This window comes from Oncorhynchus keta, chromosome 16 (assembly GCF_023373465.1).
Source record: "Oncorhynchus keta strain PuntledgeMale-10-30-2019 chromosome 16, Oket_V2, whole genome shotgun sequence".
Classification (NCBI taxonomy): domain Eukaryota; kingdom Metazoa; phylum Chordata; class Actinopteri; order Salmoniformes; family Salmonidae; genus Oncorhynchus; species Oncorhynchus keta.
The window spans coordinates 10577590-10605386 of NC_068436.1; the positions used below are offsets into that span (position 1 = coordinate 10577590).

The window sequence follows — 27797 nt, forward strand, 5'->3', positions numbered from 1 at the left end:
TTATTCTGTGTACAACACCAACATCAATTCCTAACAATATTTGTTGAATGGCAATACAGTTTTAGGTGAAGTTTTCCTAAACTTTCTGAAAATGTTGTCTTTTTTTGTGATAATAAAAAAAAAATGTACTTGATGACAGACGAGACAAGGACGTCAGACACACTCAACACATAACACAACCGTAGCAGCTCTGACAGTTGTCTGACCTGTCCCTAGGTGGGCCACTCTGAGGAGCTGTCCGTCTTCGCTGTAGTCAACGGTGACCGAGGCGTTGCTCTCCGGGGGGTTGTAAATGTTGCGATAGTAGCCCAAAGAGCGGATGGTCTGCATGGTGTGACGGGCCACCGAAGGCATGGTGACAGCAGACAGGCGGTCCAACAGGTCGTAGTCAAAGATGTACTGACGCTGGCTGTGGAGCAGGAGCACCATGGACTGGAGGGAGGAGGACGGAGGAGGGAGAGTGATGGGAGAAAAGGAAGGGAGAAGAAGAAAGTAGAATGAGGGATGGGAGAGGAATGGGAGAAATGAAGAGAGAAGAAGAAAGGAGAATGAGGTATGGGAGAGGAATGGGAGAAAAGGAAGAGAGAAGAAGAAAGTAGAATGAGGGATGGGAGAGGAATGGGAGAAATGAAGAGAGAAGAAGAAAGGAGAATGAGGGAAGGGAGTGGAATGGGAGAAAAGGAAGAGAGAAGAAGAAAGGAGAATGAGGGATGGGAGAGGAATGGGAGAAATGAAGAGAGAAGAAGAAAGGAGAATGAGGAAGGGAAATGGGAGAAAAGGAAGAGAGAAGAAGAAAGGAGAATGAGGGAAGGGAGTGGAATGGGAGAAAAGGAAGAGAGAAGAAGAAAGTAGAATGAGGGATGGGAGAGGAATGGGAGAAATGAAGAGAGAAGAAGAAAGGAGAATGAGGGAAGGGAGTGGAATGGGAGAAAAGGAAGAGAGAAGAAGAAAGGAGAATGAGGGATGGGAGAGGAATGGGAGAAATGAAGAGAGAAGAAGAAAGGAGAATGAGGGAAGGGAGTGGAATGGGAGAAAAGGAAGAGAGAAGAAGAAAGGAGAATGAGGGAAGGGAGTGGAATGGGAGAAAAGGAAGAGAGAAGAAGAAAGGAGAATGAGGTATGGGAGAGGAATGGGAGAAAAGGAAGAGAGAAGAAGAAAGGAGAATGAGGGAAGGGAGTGGAATGGGAGAAAAGGAAGAGAGAAGAAGAAAGGAGAATGAGGTATGGGAGAGGAATGGGAGAAAAGGAAGAGAGAAGAAGAAAGTAGAATGAGGGAAGGGAAATGGGAGAAATGAAGAGAGAAGAAGAAAGGAGAATGAGGGAAGGTAATGGGAGAAAAGGAAGAAGAAGAAGAAAGGAGAATGAGGGAAGGGAGTGGAATGGGAGAAAAGGAAGAGAGAAGAAGAAAGGAGAATGAGGTATGGGAGAGGAATGGGAGAAAAGGAAGAGAGAAGAAGAAAGGAGAATGAGGGAAGGGAGTGGAATGGGAGAAAAGGAAGAGAGAAGAAGAAAGGAGAATGAGGTATGGGAGAGGAATGGGAGAAAAGGAAGAGAGAAGAAGAAAGGAGAATGAGGTATGGGAGAGGAATGGGAGAAAAGGAAGAGAGAAGAAGAAAGGAGAATGAGGTATGGGAGAGGAATGGGAGAAAAGGAAGAGAGAAGAAGAAAGGAGAATGAGGTATGGGAGAGGAATGGGAGAGATGAAGAAAGGAGAATGAGGTATGGGAGAGGAATAGGAGAAAAGGATGAGAGAAATAAAAATTTACTAACTCTAATGTACATTACAAATTCAAATGGAGCGCTAAACCAGGAATTAACATTCCATTTCCTGAAAGATTTTCTTTATTTTAATTGAGTTACCCTTGACCTCCCTCCCTCTCTCCCAGTCTCTAAACGCAGAACTCTGTTAAATGCACTTCACTGCATTAATTCTAAAGTGTTCCGTAATTATTGGCATTTGCTAGCACTCCTCTCCTTTCTTCTCTGCCCATGTGTGTGTGTGCGTGTGTGGAGTAGTGTAGGGTCTACCTACTAATCTCATAAAGGTAGGCACCAGTGGAAGTCACAATCACTTAGCCAAACAGCAGGTAATTAGCTACTTTGCATAGCGGCGGGGGGGAGAGTGGAAGTGGATGGTTACGTCTGAAATGGCACCCTGTTCCCTATGTAGTGCAGTAATTTTGACCAGGGCCCATGGGGCTGTGGCTAAAAGTACTGCATTACATAGGGAATCAGCTGCCATTTGGGACGCAGGCGCTATGCTAGTTAGCGGATGGTTGGTCGTAATTTCAACAACAACATTTTTTACCGAAGAATGAGGCCCATAAGTAGGAAGTAGGAAGGTAAGGCTCAGAATAGACGAGCAGAGAGCATCTTAGTGAGTCAATAACAACAACTTCACTCCAGTCCCTCCAGGATTCTGATATGCATCTCTGGCTGTGTCGGTTTGTTTGTATGTCTCTCTCTCTCTCTCTCTCTCTCTCTCTCTCTCTCTCTCTCTCTCTCTCTCTCTCTCTCTCTCTCTCTCTCTCTCTCTCTCTCTCTCTCTCTCTCTCTCTCTCTCTCTCTCTCTCTCTCTCTCTCTCTCTCTCTCTCTCTCTCCCTCTCTCTCTCTCTCTCTCTCTCTCTCTCTCTCTCTCTCTCTCTCTCTCTCTCTCTCTCTCTCTCTCTCTCTCTCTCTCTCTCTCCCTCTCTCTCTCTCTCTCTAAAGAGGGAGTCTGCCTGGAGGATCCTTCACCTTGTCTGTCATACAAGGACAGACATTAACACAAGCTCCCCAGGCACTGTGTTTGTGTCCCTGTGTATGTTTGTTTCTCTGTATGTGTGTGTGTGATTGTGTCTATGTGTGTGGCAACATATGTATGGCCAGGGATATGTCTCTTGCTGGTCACTCTACCAGAGCTCTTGGCCGGCAGTCAACCACCGGGTGGGTGGGTGGTGTCCAGCCCTATTTCAAACTTATACTGAACTGAAAGATTTGAATGAGTTACAGTTCATATAAGGAAATCAGTCAATTGAAATACATTTATTGGGCCCTAATCTATGGATTTTACATGACTGTGAAAACAGATATTCATCTGTTGGTCACAAATAACTTCAAAAAAATTATGTTTGGTCGTAGATCAGAAAACCAGTCAGTATCTGCTGTGACCACCATTTGCCTCGTGCAGCATCTCCTTGCGTACAGATCCTTGCGACATGGGCCCGTGCATGATCATGCTGAAACATGGAGGTGGTGGCGGCAGATGAATGGCACGACAATGGGCCTCAGGATCTCGTCATGGTATCTCTGTGCATTCAAATTTGCATCGATAAAATGCAATTGTGTTTGTTATATCTAGTTTATTCCTGCCCATAGCATAACCCCACCGCCACCACGGGGTACTATGTTCACAACGTTGACATCAGCAAACCGCCAGCCCACACGACGCCACACACATGGTCTGCGTTTGTGAGGCTGGTTGGACGTAAGCCAAAGTCTCTAAAACAACGTTAAAGGAAGCTTACGGTAGAGAAATTAACATTCATTTCCCTGGCAACAGCTCTGGTGGATATTCCTGCAGTCAGCATACCAATTGCACGCTACCTCGAATTGGGACATCTGTGGCATTGTGTTGTGCGACAACATTTCTGTGATCCTTTATTTCAGCTGATGAAACATGGGACCAATACTTTACGTTTACATTTTTGTGTAGTTTATTTGTCATTATGTAAACGTAACCTCTGGGACCGTCTCTACAGCTTGTCCTGGAAGTGAGAATGGAGAAAAGTTACTGGTACTCTGGGGAATTAGCTTGGGATCTCTATCTCTCTCTCTGTCCCACCCTCTCTCTCTCTCTGTCCCACCCTCTCTCTCTCTCTCTGTCCCACCCTCTCTCTCTCTCTGTCCCACCCTCTCTCTCTCTCTCTCTGTCCCACCCTCTCTCTCTCTCTGTCCCACCCTCTCTCTCTCTGTCCCACCGTCTATCTCTCTCTCTCTCTCTCTCTCTGTCCCACCCTCTCTCTCTCTCTGTCCCACCCTCTCTCTCTCTCTGTCCCACCCTCTCTCTCTCTCTGTCCCACCCTCTCTCTCTCTCTGTCCCACCCTCTCTCTCTCTCTCTCTGTCCCACCCTCTCTCTCTCTCTGTCCCACCCTCTCTCTCTCTCTCTCTCTCTCTCTCTGTCCCACCCTCTCTCTCTCTGTCCCACCCTCTCTCTCTCTCTGTCCCACCCTCTCTCTCTCTCTCTTTCCCACCCTCTCTCTCTCTCTGTCCCTCCCTCTCTCTCTCTCTGTCCCACCGTCTATCACTCTTTCTCTATCTCTCTCCTTCTGTACTCTCCATCTTTCTATCTCTCTCTGTTCTCTCTGTGTTGTGTCCCTGTGGCCTCCCCATGCTGTCGAAACCCCGGCTCCAGCCTCCTCCTCTCCCCTGGGCCTCGTTTCCATAACTCTGGTCTTCACTAGTCCCTCTTAAGCCATCACTCTGTACACTAGCATCCACAAACAATGTCTATTTTATCTTCCTGCTGTTGCTCTCTCTCTCTCTCTCTCTCCCCCCCAACACCTCCTCTCTCCTCTCTTTATATATCCCTTACTACCTAAAGGGAATATGGTCCTTTTATAGAGCCTGTGCAGACTCCCTTGTATATTTTTCAAAGCATCTTTTCTGTTTTGACACTCATAGCTTTCAAGGGTGCCTTCAATGACTTTAGTGGCTTTTTTTATTCTCCACTGTTTTCATCTTCAGAAAATAACCTTGTGTTTTTTGTGCTGACAATGAAAATAGACGACTATCCCCACCACTAATCCTTTTATAGCAGGAGATGCACCGGTCTTTACAGATTTGAACAGCTCGTCTATGGTTAAAGAGGGACAGAAAGTGGTTGTGTTTGTGTGTGTGTGTAAAGCTTACTGGGGAGACTCCTTATAGGGGAGACTCACGGTGTAGTTAGCAGCTGACGCTGTAATGCCAGGGTGTAGGAACACTGCTCTTCAGCACACAGCGGAGTGGAGTTTAAGAGGGACATTTTGACAGCAAACAAAGTGGCGCTGCGTTTGACATTGACCATATCGGTTCAGCTACTCACCAAAACACTAGTTGGAATGCAATTGATCGGTGATGCAAGTCTATTCACACTAAGTCCTCAACTACTTTTTCACAATGTTTTTTTGCATTGTCAATATGGGGTGTTTGCTGGTGTTGCTGATCATGGCAACAGAGTGTGTGTATGCGTGTGTGGATGTGAGTTTTTCAACTGGCAGCACGTTCCCCAACTGGCAGCACGTTCCCCAACTGGCAGCACGTTCCCCAACTGGCAGCACGTTCCCCAACTGGCAGCACGTTCCCCAACTGGCAGCACGTTCCCCAACTGGCAGCACGTTCCCCAACTGGCAGCACGTTCCCCAACTGGCAGCACGTTCCCCAACTGGCCGCACGTTCCCCAACTGGCGCACGTTCCCCAACTGGCAGCACGTTCCCCAACTGGCAGCACGTTCCCCAACTGGCAGCACGTTCCCCAACTGGCAGCACGTTCCCCAACTGGCAGCACGTTCCCCAACTGGCAGCACGTTTTCTGAGCAATTTTTTTATTCTTTTTTTTTCATTGTTGGACATAAAAGAGAGTAAAAACACCAGGAAATCGTCTCCAAGTGATTTTAATTTAAGAAATCTGTTCCCAAGTATTCCCACGTATAATAGAGAGAAGCGTGATCGTATATAAATGTATATAAATGTAGGCAAGGTTTGGAATGATTATGTAGGCAAGGTTTGGAATGATTATGTTTTAGTCAAACAGACCCAGTCGCGAGACCCACTGGCTCCAGGTCATCTACAAGGCCATGCTAGGTAAAGCTCCGCCTTATCTCAGTTCACTGGTCACGATGGCAACACCCATCCGTAGCACGCGCTCCAGCAGGTGTATCTCACTGATCATCCCTAAAGCCAACACCTCATTCGGCCGCCTTTCGTTCCAGTACTCTGCTGCCTGTGACTGGAACGAATTGCAAAAATTGCTGAAGTTGGAGACTTTTATCTCCCTCACCAACTTCAAACATCAGCTATCTGAGCAGCTAACCGATCGCTGCAGCTGTACATAATCTATTGGTAAATAGCCCACCCATTTTCACCTACCTCATCCCCACAGTTTTTATTTATTTACTTTTCTGCTCTTTTGCACACCAATATCTCTACCTGTACATGATCATCTGATCATTTATCACTCCAGTGTTAATCTGCAATATTGTAATTATTCGCCTACCTCCTCATGCCTTTTGCACACTGTATATAGACTCCCCTTTTTTTTCTACTGTGTTATTGACTTGTTAATTGTTTACTCCATGTGTAACTCTGTGTTGTCTGTTCACACTGCTATGCTTTATCTTGGCCAGGTCGCAGTTGCAAATGAGAACTTGTTCTCAACTAGCCTACCTGGTTAAATAAAGGTGAAAAAAAAAATATATATATAAAAACATTATATCTGTTTGGGCTTCTTGCGATCAATTTGTCGACAAATCATTTGGAATTATGTTCCGGCCCCCTGACCATCCGGTCCAGAAAAGAATTGGCCTGCGGCTGAATCTAGCCGATCCTCCTTCCTCTAGTTCCTACCTTATCCAGGTATGTATAACTCCAGGTCTTTCCATCGGCGAACACTCGGGACACAATCCTCCCTTGACCATCGTACTCCACCCTCTCTGTGGTGGGACCCCTCTGTAGGCTGGTCACCTGCCCCGTGCTGGAATAGGTAAGGTTGACTGACAGCAGCTTACTGCTAGGGACCCACAGAGTAGGGTGGCCCTGGGTGTCATACACGATCTTCAGCAGGAACTTCCTGTGGTCGTCGTAGATCTTTTCTGTCCGGAGAGTTCGGTCGTAATCCACCGAGAGAAGGTTTCTGCCGTTCACCTTGAGAGAAAAGAAGAAGGGTTGGACAGTTTTAACTTAAATATTGTACAAATCCAATAAAAAGGTTTGCCGTGTAAGGAGTAATGTTTATTAACAATACATTACTTCGACTTTATTTACATGCGGACAGATTGTTGAACTTTTAAAACAAAAAGCTAACAAACACAAAAGGAGAAATGATGAAACTGTGAACTGAACCGGCTTTCAAAGTCAATTCCCGACCCAGAACCGCTATTTATCGCCTCCCAATGACCCCGCTGTTTGTTTAAACCGCTGTTTACCGTGATCGATTCTCAAGAGCGACACTAAATTCATTTAGTGGGATTATTAGCATTCGATTAGCCGTTTTTGTGAAGTGAGTTTCATTAAAGTGAGAGACTGGCTGGCGTGTGTTCAAACTCTTGCTTTTGACTGCTTTCATAAATGACCCCCCCTAGGAATTCAGCGAGGTGGAGAGACAGAGAGAATGAGAGAGAGAAAGAGAGCGAGAGAGTGAGAATAATATGGTGATGGTAACCATGCAGAGTCTCTCTCTCAGCCTATTGGGAGCTGAGACTCATTTGAAGATGACAGGGGCCTTCGGAATGCCGCCGAGACACACCGAGACACTAGCCAACAGAACGTGACCCCGGCCTCAATTTATTTCCCATAAGAAAGCATGTCATTTCCTGCTGGGATGGATGCCGTGGGGACACCCACCTAGCCTACCTGCCCGCTCCCCCCTTCAGGTTTTCATGTTGCCAGCAAAACGAGGGAACGAGAAAAAGAACGAGGGAAAGAAAACAGCGGAAGGATGTCAATATGGCCTTCATGTGTTTTTTGTAAGCGAAGGCCCCTGATTCCTCCTGGACATTCTTCAGTAATGAGACGAGGAGGCTGAGATCCAGACAGAAATGGGATGAGTCCCAAATGCCACCCTATTCTCTACATAGTGCATGTCCAGTGTCCCTATGGGTCTTGGTCAAAAGTAGTGCACTGTATAGGGAATAGGGTGCCATTTGGGACATACAGAGAGCAGTCTTTCGAGAGAGAGAGAGATGAAGACAGACACTGGAAGGAGGAGGGGGTAATACCTTGGAGACCAGCCCTCTTCTCTGACAGAGGGAACGGCTCAGAATATGCAACCCCACCATTAGATGTAGCAGGACGTGTGTGTTTGTGTCGTGTGTGTCCCATCCATGTGTGTGTCCCATCAGCTTTAGTTCACATACAGGAGGCATCAGATATGGGAATTAGGGAATTAACCCTTGACAAGTCAGCAGGAAAACAAAAGTACACCTTTTCCTTTGTTGGGTAGATGGTAATGACTTTCAGATCTTTGATGTTGGAGGAGACAAAACGTTGCGGCGATAAAGCATCGTCGCCCCTCGCTAACCGCAGACAAACTGTCCATATCCATATCGTAGTTAGCAACAAACCTCGACCAAGACCCGTCCTATATTGTAGCCTATGTTTGAATGATGTCATGGTAAAAACGAGAAGGAAGTGGCAGCCAAAGATCTGACTAAATCACCTCAGAGGGAAGAGAGTGAAACCCCAACTGCTAGAATCCACATCAGAAACCCCTAGACAGATAGTACTGATGTTTTAATCAGCTATGCCCGCTGGGAAGTGTGTGAAAGGTGTCAAGCTGCTACAGCCAAAAAAGGAAAAAAGAAACCCCCAACCTCCACATCTGCCGACAAAACAAAATGGCAGCTCCTCTCATAAGCCTTATGCCTAACCCTAAATCAAGACAAAATACCTCATTTACCGCTTATATTTTGACGATATAGCTAATTGACTTTGCAGTTTAAACAAAACAACAATCAAACAAAAATGGCCGCCACTCTCCATCAAACTCCCTTCTCACCCTGAGCTTCCTCCCGAACACGATGACTTTCCCCCGGGTCTGCTCTTTGCGGAAGCGCCACTCCACCAAGTTCTGCCCATTCTCCCCGGGCAGCGTCATGTTCCTCCGTGCCACCGTGGGGTTGGCAGCGCCCGCCAGGATGTGGGGCTCCGTCTGGTAGTGTGTGTCCATCCCGTTGGCATAGATCACCCTCAGAGAGTGGTCGTAGCCCACCTGGTAGCTGTTCCTTAGTTGGTCTGTGTTGGAGAGAAAGTTTAATTCCATGAAGACAATAATAAAGAATAGAAACTGGGTGGTTGAATGTTGATTGGCTGACAGCCGGGGTATATCAGACCGTATACTACGGGTACGACAAAACATGTATTTTTACTGCTCTAATTACGTTGGTAACCAGTTTACAATAGCAATAAGGCACCTTGGGGTTTGTGGTACATTGCCAATATACCACGGCTAAGGGTTGTATCCAGGCACTCCACGTTGCGTCATGCGTAAGAACAGCGTGGTATAGCCGTGGTATATTGGTCGTATACCACACCCCCTCGGACCTTATTGTTTAAATAAGAAACATCTGATTTCAGATTTGAGAACCCCATTCCCCCTTCTGTTTTATAAAGGATGGAAGATTCCTATGTTGGGTCTGCATTGATAGAACCCTTCAAGGCCCCTCTCCTCTCCTCTCCTCTCCTCTCCCTCTCCTCTCCTCTCCTCTCCTCTCCCTCTCCTTTCTTCTCCTCCTCTCCTTTCTTCTCCTCTCCTCTTCTTTCCTCTCCTCTCCTCTCCTCTCATCTCCTCTTCTCTCCTCCACTCCTGTCCTTTCTTCTCCAGTCCTCTTCTTTCCTCTCCTCTGCTCTCCTCCTCTCCTCTCCTGTCCTTTCCTCTCATCTCCTCTCCTCTCCTCTGTATTCCTCTCCTCTCCTCTGCTCTCCTCCTCTCCTGTCCTTTCCTCTCATCTCCTCTCCTCTGCACTCCTCTCCTCTGCTCTCCTCTCCTCCTCTCCTGTCCTTTCCTCTGCACTCCTCTCCTCTGCACTCCTCTCCTCTGCACTCCTCTCCTCTGCTCTCCTCCTCTCCTCTCCTCTGCTCTCCTCTCCTCTGCACTCCTCTGCTCTCCTCTCCTCTCCTGTCCTGTCCTGTCCTCTGCTCTCCTCTCCTCTCCTCTGCTTTCCTCTCCTCTCCTCCTCTCCTGTCATTTCCTCTCCTTGCCTCTCTTATCATTTCCTCTCCTCTCCTCTCTTCTCCTCTTATTTTATCTCCTCTCTTCTCTCTTCTCCTCTGATCTTCTCCTCCCCTGTCCTCTCTTCTCCTCTCTACTCCACTCCTCTGTCTACAAACAGACAGTTACTGTTGTATGATTAAGTATATTGATCTCTGAGCTGTCTTTATTTTATGACCTCTTTAATAATGAAAGGGGATCAGGGATTAATGCCCATTGAGTAATTGGTGAAGTCATTAGTATTGTGTTGACGTTCGACTAATCAATGCTGTTGGTTATCAATGTGGCTCATTAAAATTCATGACTGGTATTCACAAAGTTGAGACAGACACAGACACACGCACGCACGCACGCACACACACACACACACACACACCTCCCCACCTCTACTTACCCTGGACCAGAGTGTAGAAGGAGTCGATGGAGGAGAGGTTAGTGGTGATGCTGACGTCCTCGTCGCGGCCGGACGTCTCAATGTCCACCGTGATGGCCCCGGTCATGTCCCCGTGCAGGTTGGTCACCACCCCCGTAGGGAACGTCACGTTGGTTAGACGACCTTCACTGTCATAACTGGAGGGGAGGGAGAAAGAAAGAAAGAAAGAAAGAAAGAAAGAAAGAAAGAAAGAAAGAAAGGGGGAGAAGACAGAAAGAGGGGAGAAGACAGAGAGAGGGAGAGAGAGAGGGGAGAAGAGAGAGAGAGCAGAGAAGACAGAGAAAGGGAGAGAGAGGGGAGAAGAGAGAGATAGGAGAGAAGACAGAGAAAGAGGGTAAAATACAGAGAAAGGGAGAGAGAGGGGAGAAGAGAGAGAGAGGACAGAAGACAGAGAGAGGGAGAGAGAGGGGAGAAGACAGAGAAAGAGGGGAGAAGACAGAGAAAGGGAGAGAGAGGGGAGAAGAGAGAGAGGAGAGAAGACAGAGAGAGGGAGAGAGAGGGGAGAAGACAGAGAAAGGGAGAGAGAAGAGAAGACAGACAGAGGGAGAGAGGAGAGAAGACAGACAGAGGGCGAGAGAGGGGAGAATACAGAGAAAGGGAGAGAGGAGAGAAGACAGAGGGAGAGAGGAGAGAAGACAGACAGAGGGAGAGAGAGGGGAGAAGACAGAGAAAGAGGGGAGAATACAGAGAAAGGGAGAGAGGAGAGAAGACAGAGAAAAGGAGAGAAGACAGACAGATGGAGAAAGAAGGGAGAAGACAGAGAAAGAGGGGAGAAGACAGAGAAAGAGGGGAGAAGACAGAGAAAGGTAGAGAGGAGAGAAGACAGAGGAAGGGAGAGAGGAGAGAAGACAGAGAGAGGGAGAGAGAAGACAGACAGAGGGAGAGAGAGGGGAGAAGACAGAGAAAGAGGGGAGAAGACAGAGAAAGGGAGAGAGGAGAGAAGACAGAGAGAGGGAGAGAGGAGAGAAGACAGACAGAGGGAGAGAGAGGGGAGAAGACAGAGAAAGAGGGGAGAAGACAGAGAAAGTGAGAGAGGAGAGAAGACAGAGAGAGGAGAGAAGACAGACAGAGGGAGAGAGGAGAGAAGACAGAGAGAGGGAGAGGGAGGGGAGAAGAAAGAGGGAGAGAGAGGGGAGAAAGCAGAGGGAGAGAGAGAGAGAGAGAGAAGGGAGAAGACAGAGTGAGAGAGAGGGGAGAGAGACATAGGGAGGGAGAGAGAAGACAGGGGGAGAGAGAGGGGAGAAGACAGAGAAAGAGAGCGATGGGAGAATACAGAGGGAACGAGAGAGAGAGGGGAGAAGACAGAGGGAGGGAGAGAGAGGGGAGAAAAAGAGGAAAATATATATGGAATTGTTTTAAGAATGAAAACAAAGAAACATTTTGCTATTTGATTTGGAATTTTAAGACCCCTTGAAGTATTCCCAAAAATATACATGTTTATCCTTGCTGGTATTAGCCCATACAAACACACTGAATAACAGATTCACTACATGGAACAGATTTGTTTGTTTTGAAGTGTCTCTCCTATATCTGAGAGAAAGATCAGGAAACATTTGTTTGTTTTTGTACATGTATTTAAGGATACTGTAGTTCTACAGTGGGGACGATGTATGAATGGCTGCTGGTTTGTACGAGGGGATAGGGGTCAGGGTTTGGGTTCAGACTCAGAGGCATTCTTTTTGACAAGGGCTCTGTGGTAAAAGTTTGGGGCTATAGAAGCTGAATGATCACACTGGCCTAGCTGACTAGGGCCTCTGCTGTCCCATTATGGCTGGGAGTCTATTTTGGTGCCTGGAGGCAGTGTCAGCGTGTGTGTGTGTGTGTGTGTGTGTGTGTGTGTGTGTGTGTGTGTGTGTGTGTGTGTGTGTGTGTGTGTGTGTGTGTGTGTGTGTGTGTGTGTGAGTATGTGTGAGTATGTGTGAGTATGTGTGTGTGTGTGTGTGTGTGTGTGTGTGTGTGTGTGTGTGTGTGTGTGTGTGTGTGTGTGAGTATGTGTGTGTGCGTGCTAGCCTACTATCACATTTAGCGAGAGATGTAGTGACAGCCCTGTGTCTGCTGGTGTATGTCTGCTCTGGGAGTAACAAGCACTTTATGACTCTCTCTGTCTCGCACTCTTCTCTCTCTTCTCTCTCTGTTCTCCCTCCATTTTTACATATTTCCTCCATGGTGACAGTGGGTGTGGCTCCCAGATGAGCTCCCCTCCAAGCAGGACACACACACACACTGCATAATTTACAACTATTCCTCCATGTGTTGGAACGTGGTGCAAGCACAAGGTGAAACGGAACGGAAAGTTTTCTATAAAGATTTCCCCTGAGTTGTGTTGTGTGTGTGTATATGGGAGGGAGTGTGTGTGTATATGTGTGTGTGTGACAGGGTTTTGCTGAGCAGGCATTGTTCAGCCCCTGCCTTACTAATACTGATCAGATGGAAGTGCAGAAAAGATGGCTGCTGGCTCTATAGTATACACACAGCCAATCACTAGAAGATATAGGATGATGAAGGACATCTTCGTGTTGTAAGAGTTATGACTTAAGGGACAAGGGACGCTCACAAAAATGGGGACACTGACACTTCCTTACACAGTCTGAGGGTACATCAGAGGGAGATAGACTTCTCTTATAGCAACGTTCTCAAAAAAAAACAGTGGGGCAGTCAGATACTCAGTCATATAGTCAGTCATATAGTCCGTCATATAGTCAGTTAGATAGTCAGTCATATAGTCAGTCATATAGTCAGTTAGATAGTCAGTCAGATACTCAGTCATATAGTCAGTCATATAGTCAGTCATATAGTCTGTTATATAGTCAGTTAGATAGTCAGTCATATAGTCAGTCATATAGTCAGTTAGATAGTCAGTCAGATAGTCAGTCATATAGTCAGTCATATAGTCAGTCATATAGTCAGTCATATAGTCAGTTAGATAGTCAGTCATATAGTCAGTCATATAGTCAGTTAGATAGTCAGTCATATAGTCAGTCATATAGTCAGTCATATAGTCAGTCATATAGTCAGTCATATAGTCAGTTAGATAGTCAGTCATATAGTCAGTCAGATAGTCAGTCATATAGTCAGTTAGATAGTCAGTCAGATAGTCAGTCATATAGTCAGTCATATAGTCAGTCATATAGTCAGTTAGATAGTCAGTCATATAGTCAGTCATATAGTCAGTCAGATAGTCAGTCATATAGTCAGTTAGATAGTCAGTCATATAGTCAGTCATATAGTCAGTTAGATAGTCAGTCATATAGTCAGTCATATAGTCAGTCATATAGTCAGTTAGATAGTCAGTCATATAGTCAGTTAGATAGTCAGTCATATAGTCAGTTAGATAGTCAGTCATATAGTCAGTCATATAGTCAGTTAGATAGTCAGTCATATACTCAGTCATATAGTCAGTTAGATAGTCAGTCATATAGTCAGTCATATAGTCAGTCAGATAGTCAGTCATATAGTCAGTTAGATAGTCAGTCATATAGTCAGTCACATAGTCAGTCATATAGTCAGTTAGATAGTCAGTCATATAGTCAGTCAGTCATATAGTCAGTCAGATAGTCAGTCATATAGTCAGTTAGATAGTCAGTCATATAGTCAGTCATATAGTCAGTTAGATAGTCAGTCATATAGTCAGTCATATAGTCAGTCATATAGTCAGTCAGATAGTCAGTCATATATAGTCAGTTAGATAGTCAGTCATATAGTCAGTCATATAGTCAGTCATAGTCATAGTCAGTCAGATAGTCAGTCATATAGTCAGTCATATAGTCAGTTAGATAGTCAGTCATATAGTCAGTTAGATAGTCAGTCATATAGTCAGTTAGATAGTCAGTCATATAGTCAGTCATATAGTCAGTTAGATAGTCAGTCATATAGTCAGTCATATAGTCAGTCATATAGTCAGTCATATAGTCAGTTAGATAGTCAGTCATATAGTCAGTTAGATAGTCAGTCAGATAGTCAGTCATATAGTCAGTCATATAGTCAGTTAGATAGTCAGTCATATAGTCAGTTAGTCAGTAGATAGTCAGTCATATAGTCATATAGTCAGTCATATAGTCATATAGTCAGTCATATAGTCAGTTAGATAGTCAGTCATATAGTCAGTCATATAGTCAGTCATATAGTCAGTCATATAGTCAGTCATATAGTCAGATAGATAGTCAGTCAGATAGTCAGTCATATAGTCAGTTATAGTCAGTAGTCAGTCATATAGTCAGTTAGATAGTCAGTCATATAGTCAGTCATATAGTCAGTATAGTCAGTCATAGTCAGTCATATAGTCAGTCATATAGTCAGTCATCATATAGTCAGTTAGATAGTCAGTCATAGAGATAGTCAGTCATATAGTAGATAGTCAGTCATATAGTCAGTCATATAGTCAGTCAGATAGTCAGTCATATAGTCAGTCATATAGTCAGTTAGATAGTCAGTCATATAGTCAGTCATATAGTCAGTCAGATAGTCAGTCATATAGTCAGTCATATAGTCAGTCATATAGTCAGTCATATAGTCAGATAGATAGTCAGTCAGTCAGACAGTCATATAGTCAGTCATATAGTCAATCATATAGTCAGATAGATAGTCAGTCAGTCAGACAGTCATATAGTCAGTCATATAGTCAATCATATAGTCAGATAGATAGTCAGTCAGTCAGACAGTCATATAGTCAGTCATATAGTCATTCAGATAGTCAGTCATATAGTCAGTCATATAGTCAGATAGTCAGTCATATAGTCAGTCATATAGTCAGTCATATAGTCAGTCATATAGTCAATCATATAGTCAGATAGATAGTCAGTCAGTCAGACAGTCATATAGTCAGTCATATAGTCAATCATATAGTCAGATAGATAGTCAGTCAGTCAGACAGTCATATAGTCAGTCATATAGTCAATCATATAGTCAGATATATAGTCAGTCAGATAGTCAGTCAGTCATATAGTCAGTCATATAGTCAGTCATATAGTCAGTCAGATAGTCAGTCATATAGTCAGTCATATAGTCAGTCAGATAGTCAGTCAGTCAGACAGTCATATAGTCAGTCATATAGTCAGTCATATAGTCAGTCATATAGTCATTCAGATAGCCAGTCAGATAGTCAGTCAGATAGTCAGATAGTCATTCAGATAGCCAGGTCAGATAGTCAGTTCAGATAGTCAGTCATATAGTCAGTCATATAGTCAGTCAGATAGTCAGTCATATAGTCAGTCATATAGTCAGGCAGATAGTCAGTCATATAGTCAGTCAGTCATATAGTCAGTCATATAGATAGATAGTCAGTCATATAGTCAGTCATATAGTCAGTCAGTCATAGTCAGTCAGATAGTCAGTAGTCAGTAGATAGTCAGTCAGATAGTCATCAGTCAGTCATATAGTCAGTCATATAGTCAGTCAGATAGTCAGTCAGATAGTCAGTCAGATAGTCAGTCAGATAGTCAGTCAGATAGTCAGTCAGATAGTCAGTCATATAGTCAGTTAGATAGTCAGTCATATAGTCAGTCAGATAGTCAATCAGTCAGATAGTCAGTCATATAGTCAGTCAGATAGTCAGTCATATCAGTCAGTCAGTCATATAGTCATAGCCAGTCAGATCAGTCAGTCAGATAGTCAGTCAGATAGTCAGTCAGATAGTCAGTCATATAGTCAGTCAGTCATAGTCAGTCAGATAGTCAGTCAGATAGTCAGTCAGATAGTCAGTCATATAGTCAGTCATATAGTCAGTCAGATAGTCAGATAGTCAGTCAGATAGATAGTCAGTCAGATAGTCAGTCAGATAGTCAGTCATATAGTCAGTTCAGATCAGTCAGATAGCCATATAGTCAGTCAGATAGTCAGTCAGATAGTCAGTCAGATAGTCAGTCATATAGTCAGTCAGATAGTCAGTCAGATACTCAGTCATATAGTCAGTTAGATAGTCAGTCATATAGTCAGTCATATAGTCAGTCATATAGTCAGTCAGTCAGTCAGATAGTCAGTCATATACTCAGTCATATAGTCAGTTAGATAGTCAGTCATATAGTCAGTCATATAGTCAGTCAGATAGTCAGTCATATAGTCAGTCATATAGTCAGTTAGATAGCCAGTCAGATAGTCATTCAGATAGCCAGTCAGTTAGTCAGTCAGATAGTCAGTCAGATAGTCATTCAGATGGCCATTCAGATAGCCAAGTCAGATAGTCAGTCAGATAGTCAGATAGTCAATCAGATAGTCAGTCATATAGACAGTTAGATAGTCACATAGTCAGTTAGATAGTCAGTCAGATAGTCAGTCATATAGTCAGTCATATAGTCAGTTAGATAGTCAGTCAGATAGTCAGTCATATAGTCAGTCATATAGTCAGTCATATAGTCAGTTAGATAGTCAGTCATATAGTCAGTCAGATAGTCAGTCAGATAGTCAGTCAGATAGTCAGTCAGATAGTCAGTCAGATAGTCAGTCAGATAGTCAGTCATATAGTCAGTCAGATAGCCAGTCAGATAGTCAGTCAGATAGTCAATCAGATAGTCAATCAGATAGTCAGTCAGATAGTCAATAGTCAGATAGCCATTCAGATAGTCAGTCATAGTCAGATAGTCAGTCAGATAGTCAGTCAGATAGCCAGTCAGATAGTCAGTCAGATAGTCAGTCAGATAGTCAGATAGTCAATCAGATAGTCAGTCAGATAGTCAGTCAGATAGTCAATCAGATAGTCAGTCAGATAGTCAGTCAGATAGTCAGTCAGATAGTCAGTCAGATAGTCAATCAGATAGTCAGTCAGATAGTCAGTCAGATAGTCAGTCAGATAGTCAGTCAGATAGTCAGTCAGATAGCCAGTCAGATAGTCAGTCAGATAGTCAATCAGATATTCATTCAGATAGCCATTCAGATAGCCATTCAGATAGCCCGACAGTCAGATAGTCAATCAGATATTCATTCAGATAGCCATTCAGATAGCCATTCAGATAGCCCGACAGTCAGATAGTCAATCGGATAGTCAGATAGTCAAACAGATAGTCAGTCAATCAGAGCTGTGGGCCACAACACAGTCAGATAGTCAGATAGTCAGTCAGTCAGTCAGATAGTCAGTCAGATAGTTAGTGAGATAGTCAGTCAGATAGTCAGTCAGATAGTCAGTCAGAGAGTCAGTCAGATAGTTAGTGAGATAGTCAGTCAGATAGTCAGTCAGTCAGTCAGTCAGATAGTCAATCAGATAGTCAGTCAGATAGTCAGTCAGATAGTTAGTGAGATAGTCAGTCAGTCAGTCAGAATGGAGCCCCAAGTCTTTGCTGGTCAGTAAGTACAGTCAGATAGTCAGTTAGTCAGATAGTCAATCAGATAGAAGGTGGTCCATCCTATCTGTATGGTCTTGTTAGTGAGATAGTCAGTCAGTCAGTCAGCAGCCCACTATTGCCATGGTAGGTGAACAGCACCAGCTCCTGTCCCTGGGCCGTCAGTGTCTTCAACCCGCCATTGGTCCCGATTGTCAGCCAGATCACCTGGTTGTCCGGGGCAACGATCCGCACCGGCATCCGGTTGGGGTCGCGGCGGATCCTCAAGGTGTTGCCACTACTATCCGTCACGGCTGTAACGTCCTCCTCGTTGCTATAGCTGAAGTTGTACTTGTAGTCCCCGGTGACGAGAGACATGGTGAACTGGTGGGTTCCGTTGGAATCAAACACGTAGAGCTCCTGGGACGACGGCGAGGCCACCTCGAAGGAGCCCGGGCCGGACACGGCGGAGCCCGATGGCGGTTGGTTGCGGCGGACGGCGCGGATGCGGATGTTGCCCAGGTCGGCCACGTAGAGCGTACCGTCGGGCGAGACGACCAGCGAGGAGGGCGAGTTGAGGCGGGCGTCTTTGGCGTAGCCGTCGCCCGTCTGGTAGCAGTCGCAGTTGGCGTCGTTCTTGCAGTCGCAGTCGGACAGAGCGCCGGCCAAGGGCGTGATCTCGCCGTCCGTGGACACCTACATTTGCATGTAAAGTTGAATCATTTAGCAGAATGCTCTTAACCAGAGTCACTTACAATCAGTGCAACAAGGGTAAAAACAATGACTTAACAATTATTGAAAGGTATACAAAATAGGCACCATCTGCAAAAACAGTGCCAGCAAGAACGGCAAATACAACAGTACGTTGTTCTTGGTCATTTTCCCCCTCTTCGTTTGCATCTCATGATATATCATTGTACTATATTACAGGACTATATGACCTGGCGGATGCGGTGTATCTTCTTCTCATCGGTCTCGGCGATGTAGAGCACGCCACTGTAGGAGAGGGCGATGGCGGCAGCTCCCTCCAGCATGGTCTGCACCGCCCGCTTGCCCAGCGTGTATTCTATACCCGGCACCTGGCAGTGCATGGGGCGTCCCGCCACGATGCGCACCTGTTGAGACACAGCAACAACACTAGTCAAAGAGGCGACCAGTATCTTGGCCAAGGCTTATTTAGACCCAATGTGTCGGTGCATCCTTCCATCTCACCTTACCCATCATGCATTGTCCCCACTACCAGCATGAACATATTTGTGTATGTAATAGAAGTGTTCCTATGTGGGAGTGTGATGGTCACCTGTCTGTTCTCAGTGATCTGCAGCACCACGTTGTTGTCCAGGACATAGATGGAATTATCCATGGGGTTGATGGCCAGAGCTGTGGGCCACTCCAGACGAACCTACAGCAGAGCAGAGCAGAGATTTGATTTGATTTATTAGGATCCTCATTATCCAACGCCAAGGGTGACAGCTGGGGTCTGACACGTAACCAAAAAGACATTACAGACCCAAAAACACTAAACAATTTACATCCACTTAAAGGAGAAGAAAAAGAAATCAAACAGAACCTTTATTAGCCTGAAGGGGTGAAAACTATCCGCAAAAAAAAAGTTCTATAAAGATGACAGAAACAAACAAATCAGCCCACAAACACAGAACAGATGAGATGTGGGTCTAGTGTTGCTTTGCACCCCTCCGGCCCCACTCTACCCCCTCCTTCCACCCCTCTACCCCCTCCTTCCACCCCTCTACCCCCTCCTTCCACCCCTCTACCCCATCCTTTCACCCCTCCCCCCCCCTTCCACCCCTCTACCCCCTCCTTCCACCCCTCTACCCCGTCCTTCCACTCCTCTACCCCCTCCTTCCACCCCTCTACCCCCTCCTTCCACCCCTCTACCCCCTCCTTCCACCCCTCTACCCCCTCCTTCCACTCCTCTACCCCCTCCTTCCACCCCTCTACCCCCTCTTTCCACCCCTCCACCCCTCCTTCAACTCCTCTACCCCCTCCTTCCACCCCTCTACCCCCTCTTTCCACCCCTCTACCCCCTCCTTCAACTCCTCTACCCCCTCCTTCCACCCCTCTACCCCCTCCTTCCACCCCTCTACCCCCTCTTTCCACCACTCTACCCCCTCCTTCAACTCCTCTACCCCCTCCTTCCACCCCTCTACCCCGTCCTTCCACCCCTCTACCCCCTCCTTCCACCCCTCTACCCCCTCTTTCCACCACTCTACCCCCTCTTTCAATTCCTCTTACCCCCTCCTTCCACCCCTCTACCCCCTCCTTCAACTCCTCTACCCCCTCCTTCCACTCCTCTACCCCGTCCTTCCACCACTCTACCCCCTCCTTCCACCCCTCTACCCCCTCCTTCAACTCCTCTACCCCCTCTGAGCGTCTGGCTGTGACACTGATGAAGAAGGATCCTTTACTTCTCAGGACTTATACATTGTGTGCTTCACTCTGATTCAATTTAAATCAGCCACAGGGTCATTTACTATACTTTAAGACACACACACACACACACACACACACACACACACACACACACACACACACACACACACACACACACACACACACACACACACACACACACACACACACACACACACACACACACACACACACACACACAAACACTGCGAATTGATGCGTTCCCTCATCGCCTGAGGGAAGCAACTCTCTGCTGGCAAAACAAAGAGGAGAGAGAAAGAGAGACGTAAACGTTAAAGTTTTATTGTCTAAACGAGACTCTTCTCTCTCATTCTCTTCCTACCTGGAGAGGAGCAGGGTATGCAGGCGGACAAAATGTGATAATAATAATAATAATATATGCCATTTAGCAGACGCTTTTATCCAAAGCGACTTACAGTCATGTGTGCATACATTCTACGTATGGGTGGTCCCGGGAAGAGAACGCACGCACACACTCCCGCCCCCCAGTCCGCCCCCCCAAAACACACACACTTCTGCACCATTAGTGTTGTAGAGCTCCGGGCACAGCGGTAGTTTAGGGACCTGTCGTCTTCACCCCACCCCCGACCCTAAGTGACCTGGCAAGTTAAGCACCTCAGCAGAGGACCATTAAAAGGTAATGACACTTTTAGCCTTCTGCTTGACCACATGAAAGCTCTTCCCTGCCAGTTACAGGCCATACATTATACATGGCTAAAGCTGCACTATAAAGAGCCACTATTTGGTACCATGCAGTGACTGGAAGACAGACTGTGTTTCTTACTTCGCCTCTCAAAGTGCTACAAATACTTAACCTTAACCCTGCTTTTCCCCCCTGTGGAAATGGAAGTGGAGGAAAGTTGAGGAAAATGAAATGACAACAGAGCGTTCCTGTCTATTCAGATGCACAAAAACATCAGTTGGAAGCAACTGCAGTGCACGGCGGAGTTCAATCGTCAACTTCTCAACATAGCTCCTGGAGAGAAAGAGCTGGAGAGAGAGAGCTGGAGAGAGAGAGCTGGAGAGAAAGAGCTGGAGAGAAAGAGCTGGAGGGAGAGAGTTGGAGAGAGAGAGCTGGAGAGAGAGAGCTGGAGAGAGAGAGTTGGAGAGAGAGAGCTGGAGAGAGAGAGCTGGAGAGAGAGAGTTGGAGAGAGAGAGCTGGAGAGAGAGAGCTGGAGAGAGAGAGCTGGAGAGAGAGAGCTGGAGAGAAAGAGCTGGAGAGAGAGAGCTGGAGAGAGAGAGCTGGAGAGAAAGAGCTGGAGAGAGAGAGCTGGCGAGAGAGAGCTGGAGAGAGAGAGCTGAAGAGAGAGTGTTGGAGAGAAAGAGCTGGAGAGAGAGAGCTGGAGAGAAAGTTGGAGAGAGAGAGCTGGAGGGAGAGAGTTGGAGAGAGAGAGCTGGAGAGAGAGAGTTGGAGAGAGAGAGTTGGAGAGAGAGAGTTGGAGAGAGTGAGCTGGAGAGAGACAGTTGGAGAGAGAGAGTTGGAGAGAGAGAGTTGGAGAGAGTGAGCTGGAGAGAGACAGTTGGAGAGAGAGGTGGAGGGAGAGAGTTGGAGAGAGAGAGCTGGAGAGAGAGTTGGAGAGAGAGAGTTGGAGAGAGAGAGTTGGAGAGAGTGAGCTGGAGAGAGACAGTTGAAGAGAGAGAGCTGGAGGGAGAGAGTTGGAGAGAGAGAGCTGGAGAGAGAGAGTTGGAGAGAGAGAGTTGGAGAGAGTGAGCTGGAGAGAGACAGTTGGAGAGAGAGGTGGAGGGAGAGAGCTGGAGAGAGAGAAAGTGTTATAGCCTTGAAAGCACTGAGGCAAAAGATGTCGGGGACTCACCTCTCTACAGTACAGTATGTGTATGGGAACATTTTATTTCATACCCCCGCCATGTTGAGGTGACAGTGGTTGGAAGTTGCAGTGTAACGCGTGGATGTGTTTCTGCTGCCTGTTTTAACTGACACAGAGCTGTCTTCGGTTTGTTTTTGCTCCATTGAGTCCAAGGCTGCTTCCCGAATGGCACCCTGTTCCCTATTTAGTGCACTATCTAGGGAATAAGGTGATATTTGGGACGCGGCCAGACTTCTTCTCCCTCCCTGGCTGGCTGCGCTACACTGTGTCTCTTCCCCATTCTTCCCCCCCAGACACAAGGGTACTGCATATATGTTCCTCTCTATATTTTCCTCTCTCTAACTCAACTCTGTGTTTCTCTCTCTCTTTGTCACAGGGGACTCTCTCCCTCGCTCTGTGATTGTGACAGAGGAGAAGAGGATGGGAAGGAGTGAGTCCAAAGAAGAAAGGAAGAGAGAGATGGAGAGAAATGAGCGAATCTGTCTCTGGGATTTAACGGTCTGTTTTGAGAGACGGGGAATCGGAGGAAGTGAGGTATAGCGAGGACTGATATAGGGATAGCTCAGGGCACACACACACACACACACACACACACACACACACACACACACACACACACACACACACACACACACACACACACACACACACACACACACACACACACACACACACACACACACACACACACACACACACACACACACACACACACACACACACACACACACACACACACACACTGATCTAGCTAGCAGTGGAAGGCACAGGGGACTCAGAGACAACACAACAAATACCTGACTTGCCCACACTGGTTATGCATTACATTAGTTCAGCACACTGTCAATGTACTGTCAGTCAGAAAACTGACATTCTCTTGGGCTCTCAGTTTGGCAACAAACATCAACGAAACTACCACCATCTAGACAGCACCATTAGTAGCCTATCACTCAAGATAACCCACTTCAGTGCTTCCCTAAAGCTCAAAATAGCCCATTCTGATTGGATAATCCAGGAGAAGGGCCTAGTAAAACCTCCAATAGGGGAGGCCACTTTCAGGAACAGTATTATGATTGACACATCCTATTCCCTCATAATCCTCAGATGATTCCTGTCTTTCAACAATAAAGTGAGATCCAAACTGGACCCTGAAATATCTGTAGTTGGATTTGGCCCTTAGAATGAGCTGAGGCTGAGGGCCATAGTGCTGTCTGGGGTTGGGGTCAGTTCCATTTCAATTCAGGAAGTGAACAACTGTAGAACTTCAATTAGACGCTGAGTTTCAAATAATAACCTGTCCCTTTTAATAGCTGAGCAACTGCACACATTTCAGCAAATACAAGCCTGGTTCAAATAAACGCCGGGTCTGAATGAATTGTTTATGACGTTACCATGAATTACCATGAATTGTTTATGAGGTTACCATGAATTGTTTATGAGGTTAGCATGAATTACCATGAATTGTTTATGAGGTTACCATGAATTACCATGAATTGTTTATGAGGTTACCATGAATTACCATGAATTGATTATGAGGTTACCATGAATTACCATGAATTGTTTATGAGGTTACCATGAATTACCATGAATTGTTTATGAGGTTACCATGAATTACCATGAATTGTTTATGAGGTTACTATGAATTACCATGGATTACCATGAATTGATTATGAGGTTACCATGAATGACCATGAATTGTTTATGAGGTTACCATGAATTACCATGAATTGTTTATGAGGTTACCATGAATTGTTTATGAGGTTACCATGAATTACCATGAATTGTTTATGAGGTTACCATGAATTACCATGAATTGTTTATGACGTTACCATGAATTACCATGAATTGTTTATGAGGTTACCATGAATTACCATGAATTGTTTATGAGGTTACCATGAATTACCATGAATTGTTTATGAGGTTACCATGAATTACCATGAATTGTTTATGAGGTTACCATGAATTACCATGAATTGTTTATGAGGTTACCATGAATTACCATGAATTGTTTATGAGGTTACTATGAATTACCATGGATTACCATGAATTGATTATGAGGTTACCATTAATTACCATGAATTGTTTACGAGGTTACCATGAATTACCATGAATTGTTTATGAGGTTACCATGAATTGTTTATGAGGTTACCATGAATTACCATGAATTGTTTATGAGGTTACCATGAATTACCATGAATTGTTTATGACGTTACCATGAATTACCATGAATTGTTTATGAGGTTACCATGAATTACCATGAATTGTTTGAGGTTACCATGAATTACCATGAATGGTTTACCATGAATTACCATGAATTGTTTATGAGGTTACCATGAATTACCATGAATTGTTTATGAGGTTACCATGAATTACCATGACTTGTTTATGAGGTTACCATGACTTACCATGAATTGTTTATGAGGTTACCATGAATTACCATGAATTGTTTATGAGGTTACCATGAATTACCATGAATTGTTTATGAGGTTACCATGAATTACCATGAATTGTTTATGAGGTTACCATGAATTACCATGAATTACCATGAATTGTTTATGAGGTTACCATGAATTACCATGAATTACCATGAATTGTTTATGAGGTTACCATGAATTACCATGAATTGTTTATGAGGTTACCATGAATTACCATGAATTGTCTACAAGGTTTAATGTTTGATTTGTTACATTGGATAATTCAGTAATGACTCGAAAAATTATGATAATCATCCGTTTATATTGCCAATAAGAAACACTAGCCATTCGCTGCTAACAGTTGAGAGCTGCTAGCTAACTGACAAGCACAAAAACAGTCAAGAGGTTCGAGAGTACAGAGCCCTAGAAATCGGCAGAACCGACGAAAATGCACAAGGAAAAGTTTTGAACTTTTTTTTTTTTAGGTATAATGAGACCAAAGAAACGTGACACAGTGTATAAATGATAACACATTAGTGCAGGAAATGTGCAAATGAGCAAAAGCTGTGTGCACTAAGGAAATAGACTCAAATTAAAGCATGTCACCTGAAACCCCACCTCTTCAAGGAATACCTAGGATAGGGTAAGTAATCCTTCTCACCCCCCCTAAAAAGATTTAGATGCACTATTGTAAGTGGCAGTTCCACTGGATGTCATAAGGTGTTTAATGTGTTTAATTTGTAAGTCGCTCTGGATAAGAGCGTCTGCTAAATGACTTAAATGTAAATGTAAATGTCTCCAATAAGCACCTGCTGTTTTTAGTTGTTTAAGCAAATAAACACCCAGGCTATTAATTGAAGTTTTATAGTCAGAATGAAACTTTTCTCATTGTGTAATTTCAGTTTACTTCCTGAATTGTTTGAATTGAAATGGAATCGTCCCCAACCCTGGCCCTGTACCCTACGCCATAGGACAGAGTTCAGCTGTGTCGGTTGACTGGGGGCAGGTTTGGGGTATAGCGAGCGGCCAGCAGGGGGAGCTTAAGGCCTTTAATAGGGGGCATGGCCACTCAGTAGGGGAGAACACAACACACACTGGCTGGTTCTCTCAGATGAGACAACACCCCTGTCAATACTAGCCAGTCACACCATCTACTACGGTCTACAACACAGAGTCTATATGGACTGAGTATATATTGCCAAATTAGCACTTTGATGGTTTCAAAGTGCTTTATATAGTAAGGGTGACAGAACCATGTTTGTATATGTATGGCTCTGAACGATGACTCAGGGCCGCCATTAAGATAAAGTGAGTCCAGCAAACACTGGGGGTTTGGTGTGTGTTCGTGTTCAGGTGGATGTCCCTGTGTGCATGTGACCCACCTGTCTGATGTGCATGCTGGTATCACAGGTCAGGGGTCGTGCTGAGGTGAGGTCGTTGGAGCCCAACAGGGTGGAGATGATCCCGTTACGATCCACCTTCCTGATCATGGTTCCGTCTACGAAGTAGATGTACCCGTTCTTATCTACCGTAATACCTGGAGTAGCGGGACAGAGGGAAAGGAAGGAGATTTAGTAGAAGTAGATGTACTTGTTCCCATCTACCGTAATACCTGGAGTAGAAGCAAAGAGGGTTACGTGCACATTCACACAGACATACTATACGCACATACACACACACACACACACCCATGCACACGCATGCGCGCGCACACAGCACCTGCCAGCCTGTGTATGTACAACGTGTTCGTGTGTATGAGTGTGTGTGTGTATGAGTGTGGCTTGGGCATTTTTCAGGTCACTGCAGAAGGAAGCACCCTGTGAATAATTCACATTTTGATGTCTAGTAGTGAATTATTTCACAGGGCAGAAGAAGAAGGGAGGAGGGAAAATAATCCATTTTCAGTCTCTGCATTTTAAAATCACCCCAAAATAAGAACAATAGAATATTTGGGGGACGGGAGCCTAGAAGAGAAGAGGAAGGGGAGAAAGCACCCATGTTTCTGGTGGGTGGGAAGGATGGAATGAGGGATGGGAGGGAGGGAGGGAGGGAGGAGCAGGGGGGTTAGTTCATCTTCACTTCACATCCAAATGGATGAGAAACCGACTGTTGCTATGGTTGCGACAACAGCGGCTAAAAGCAACTTCTCTCCCCCTTTTCTCCTGTGTGTGTATCTGAGGAGGGTTCAAGCTCCTGAGGCGGTGTGTGTACCTGCTGCACTGCTGATCCTGTAGGGAGGGGGGTGTGTACCTGCTGCACTGCTGATACTGTAGGGAGGGGGGTGTACCTGCTGCACTGCTGATACTGTAGGGAGGAGGAGGAGGGGTGTGTACCTGCTGCACTGCTGATCCTGTAGGGAGGAGGGGAGGAGGGGTGTGTACCTGCTGCACTGCTGATCCTGTAGGGAGGAGGGGAGGAGGGGTGTGTACCTGCTGCACTGCTGATCCTGTAGGGAGGGGGGAGGAGGGGTGTGTACCTGCTGCACTGCTGATCCTGTAGGGAGGAGGAGGAGGGGTGTGTACCTGCTGCACTGCTGATCCTGTAGGGAGGAGGAGGAGGGGTGTGTACCTGCTGCACTGCTGATCCTGTAGGGAGGGGGGGAGGAGGGGTGTGTACCTGCTGCACTGCTGATCCTGTAGGGAGGGGGGAGGAGGGGTGTGTACCTGCTGCACTGCTGATCCTGTAGGGAGGAGGGGAGGAGGGGTGTGTACCTGCTGCACTGCTGATCCTGTAGGGAGGAGGAGGAGGGGTGTGTACCTGCTGCACTGCTGATCCTGTAGGGAGGAGGGGAGGAGGGGTGTGTACCTGCTGCACTGCTGATCCTGTAGGGAGGGGGAGGAGGGGTGTGTACCTGCTGCACTGCTGATCCTGTAGGGAGGGGGAGGAGGGGGAGGAGGGGTGTGTACCTGCTGCACTGCTGATCCTGTAGAGAGGGGGAGGAGGGGGGGGGTGAAGGGAAAGAGGGGTGGGGAGGACAGATATAAGGAATGGGAGAGGAGGGGTGTTAAAACCCCTTGCCGCATTCCACCATGACCTGCAAGCTAATCAAAGGAGAGACAGATGAAGAGGGGAGGAGGATGGGATGAGAGGGGGAGGAGGATGGGATGAGAGGAGGAAGAGGAAGAGGAGAGGAGGATGGGATGAGAGGAGGAAGAGGGGAGGAGGAAGAGGGAGGGAGGAGAGAAGAGAGAAGAGAGGGAGGAGGTGTTAAGAGATGCTGAGTGGAGAGGGTGGGATGAAAAGATGGGAGAATAGGAGAGGAGTGGCAAGGCTGAGAGGCGGCATGTTGGAAATGAAAACACTCTCGCTCTCTCTTCTCTCCATCCCTCTCTCTCTCGAAGCCATCTGCTGCTAGCGACGGCTCGCTAACATTTATTTGCATTTCTCTACTCTCTCTTCCCTTCTCTCACACGTTCCCGCCCTACTAATGGTCTTCCGACTCGCTCTCTAACTGCGGTTTAACAGGCAGCTGTGTG

The 27797-nt window shown here is 45.9% G+C and overlaps 1 protein-coding gene and 1 long non-coding RNA gene across 2 annotated transcripts in view; one reads left to right on the forward strand and one right to left on the reverse strand.

Moving 5' to 3' along the window:
- LOC118395557 (teneurin-3-like) overlaps window positions 1–27797 on the reverse strand; it is a 797463-nt gene that overhangs the window by 11759 nt on the left and 757907 nt on the right. The window contains 9 exon segments of the mRNA XM_052464676.1: window positions 207–432; window positions 6587–6883; window positions 8736–8971; window positions 10342–10520; window positions 17696–17736; window positions 17739–18323; window positions 18569–18742; window positions 18928–19029; window positions 25704–25858. Of these exon segments, the coding sequence (XP_052320636.1) occupies window positions 207–432; window positions 6587–6883; window positions 8736–8971; window positions 10342–10520; window positions 17696–17736; window positions 17739–18323; window positions 18569–18742; window positions 18928–19029; window positions 25704–25858 (1995 nt within the window).
- On the forward strand, window positions 422–2779 carry LOC127907942 (uncharacterized). Its single transcript, XR_008065626.1, has 3 exons — window positions 422–553; window positions 1169–1220; window positions 1574–2779. It is a non-coding gene; the product is annotated as an uncharacterized LOC127907942 (long non-coding RNA).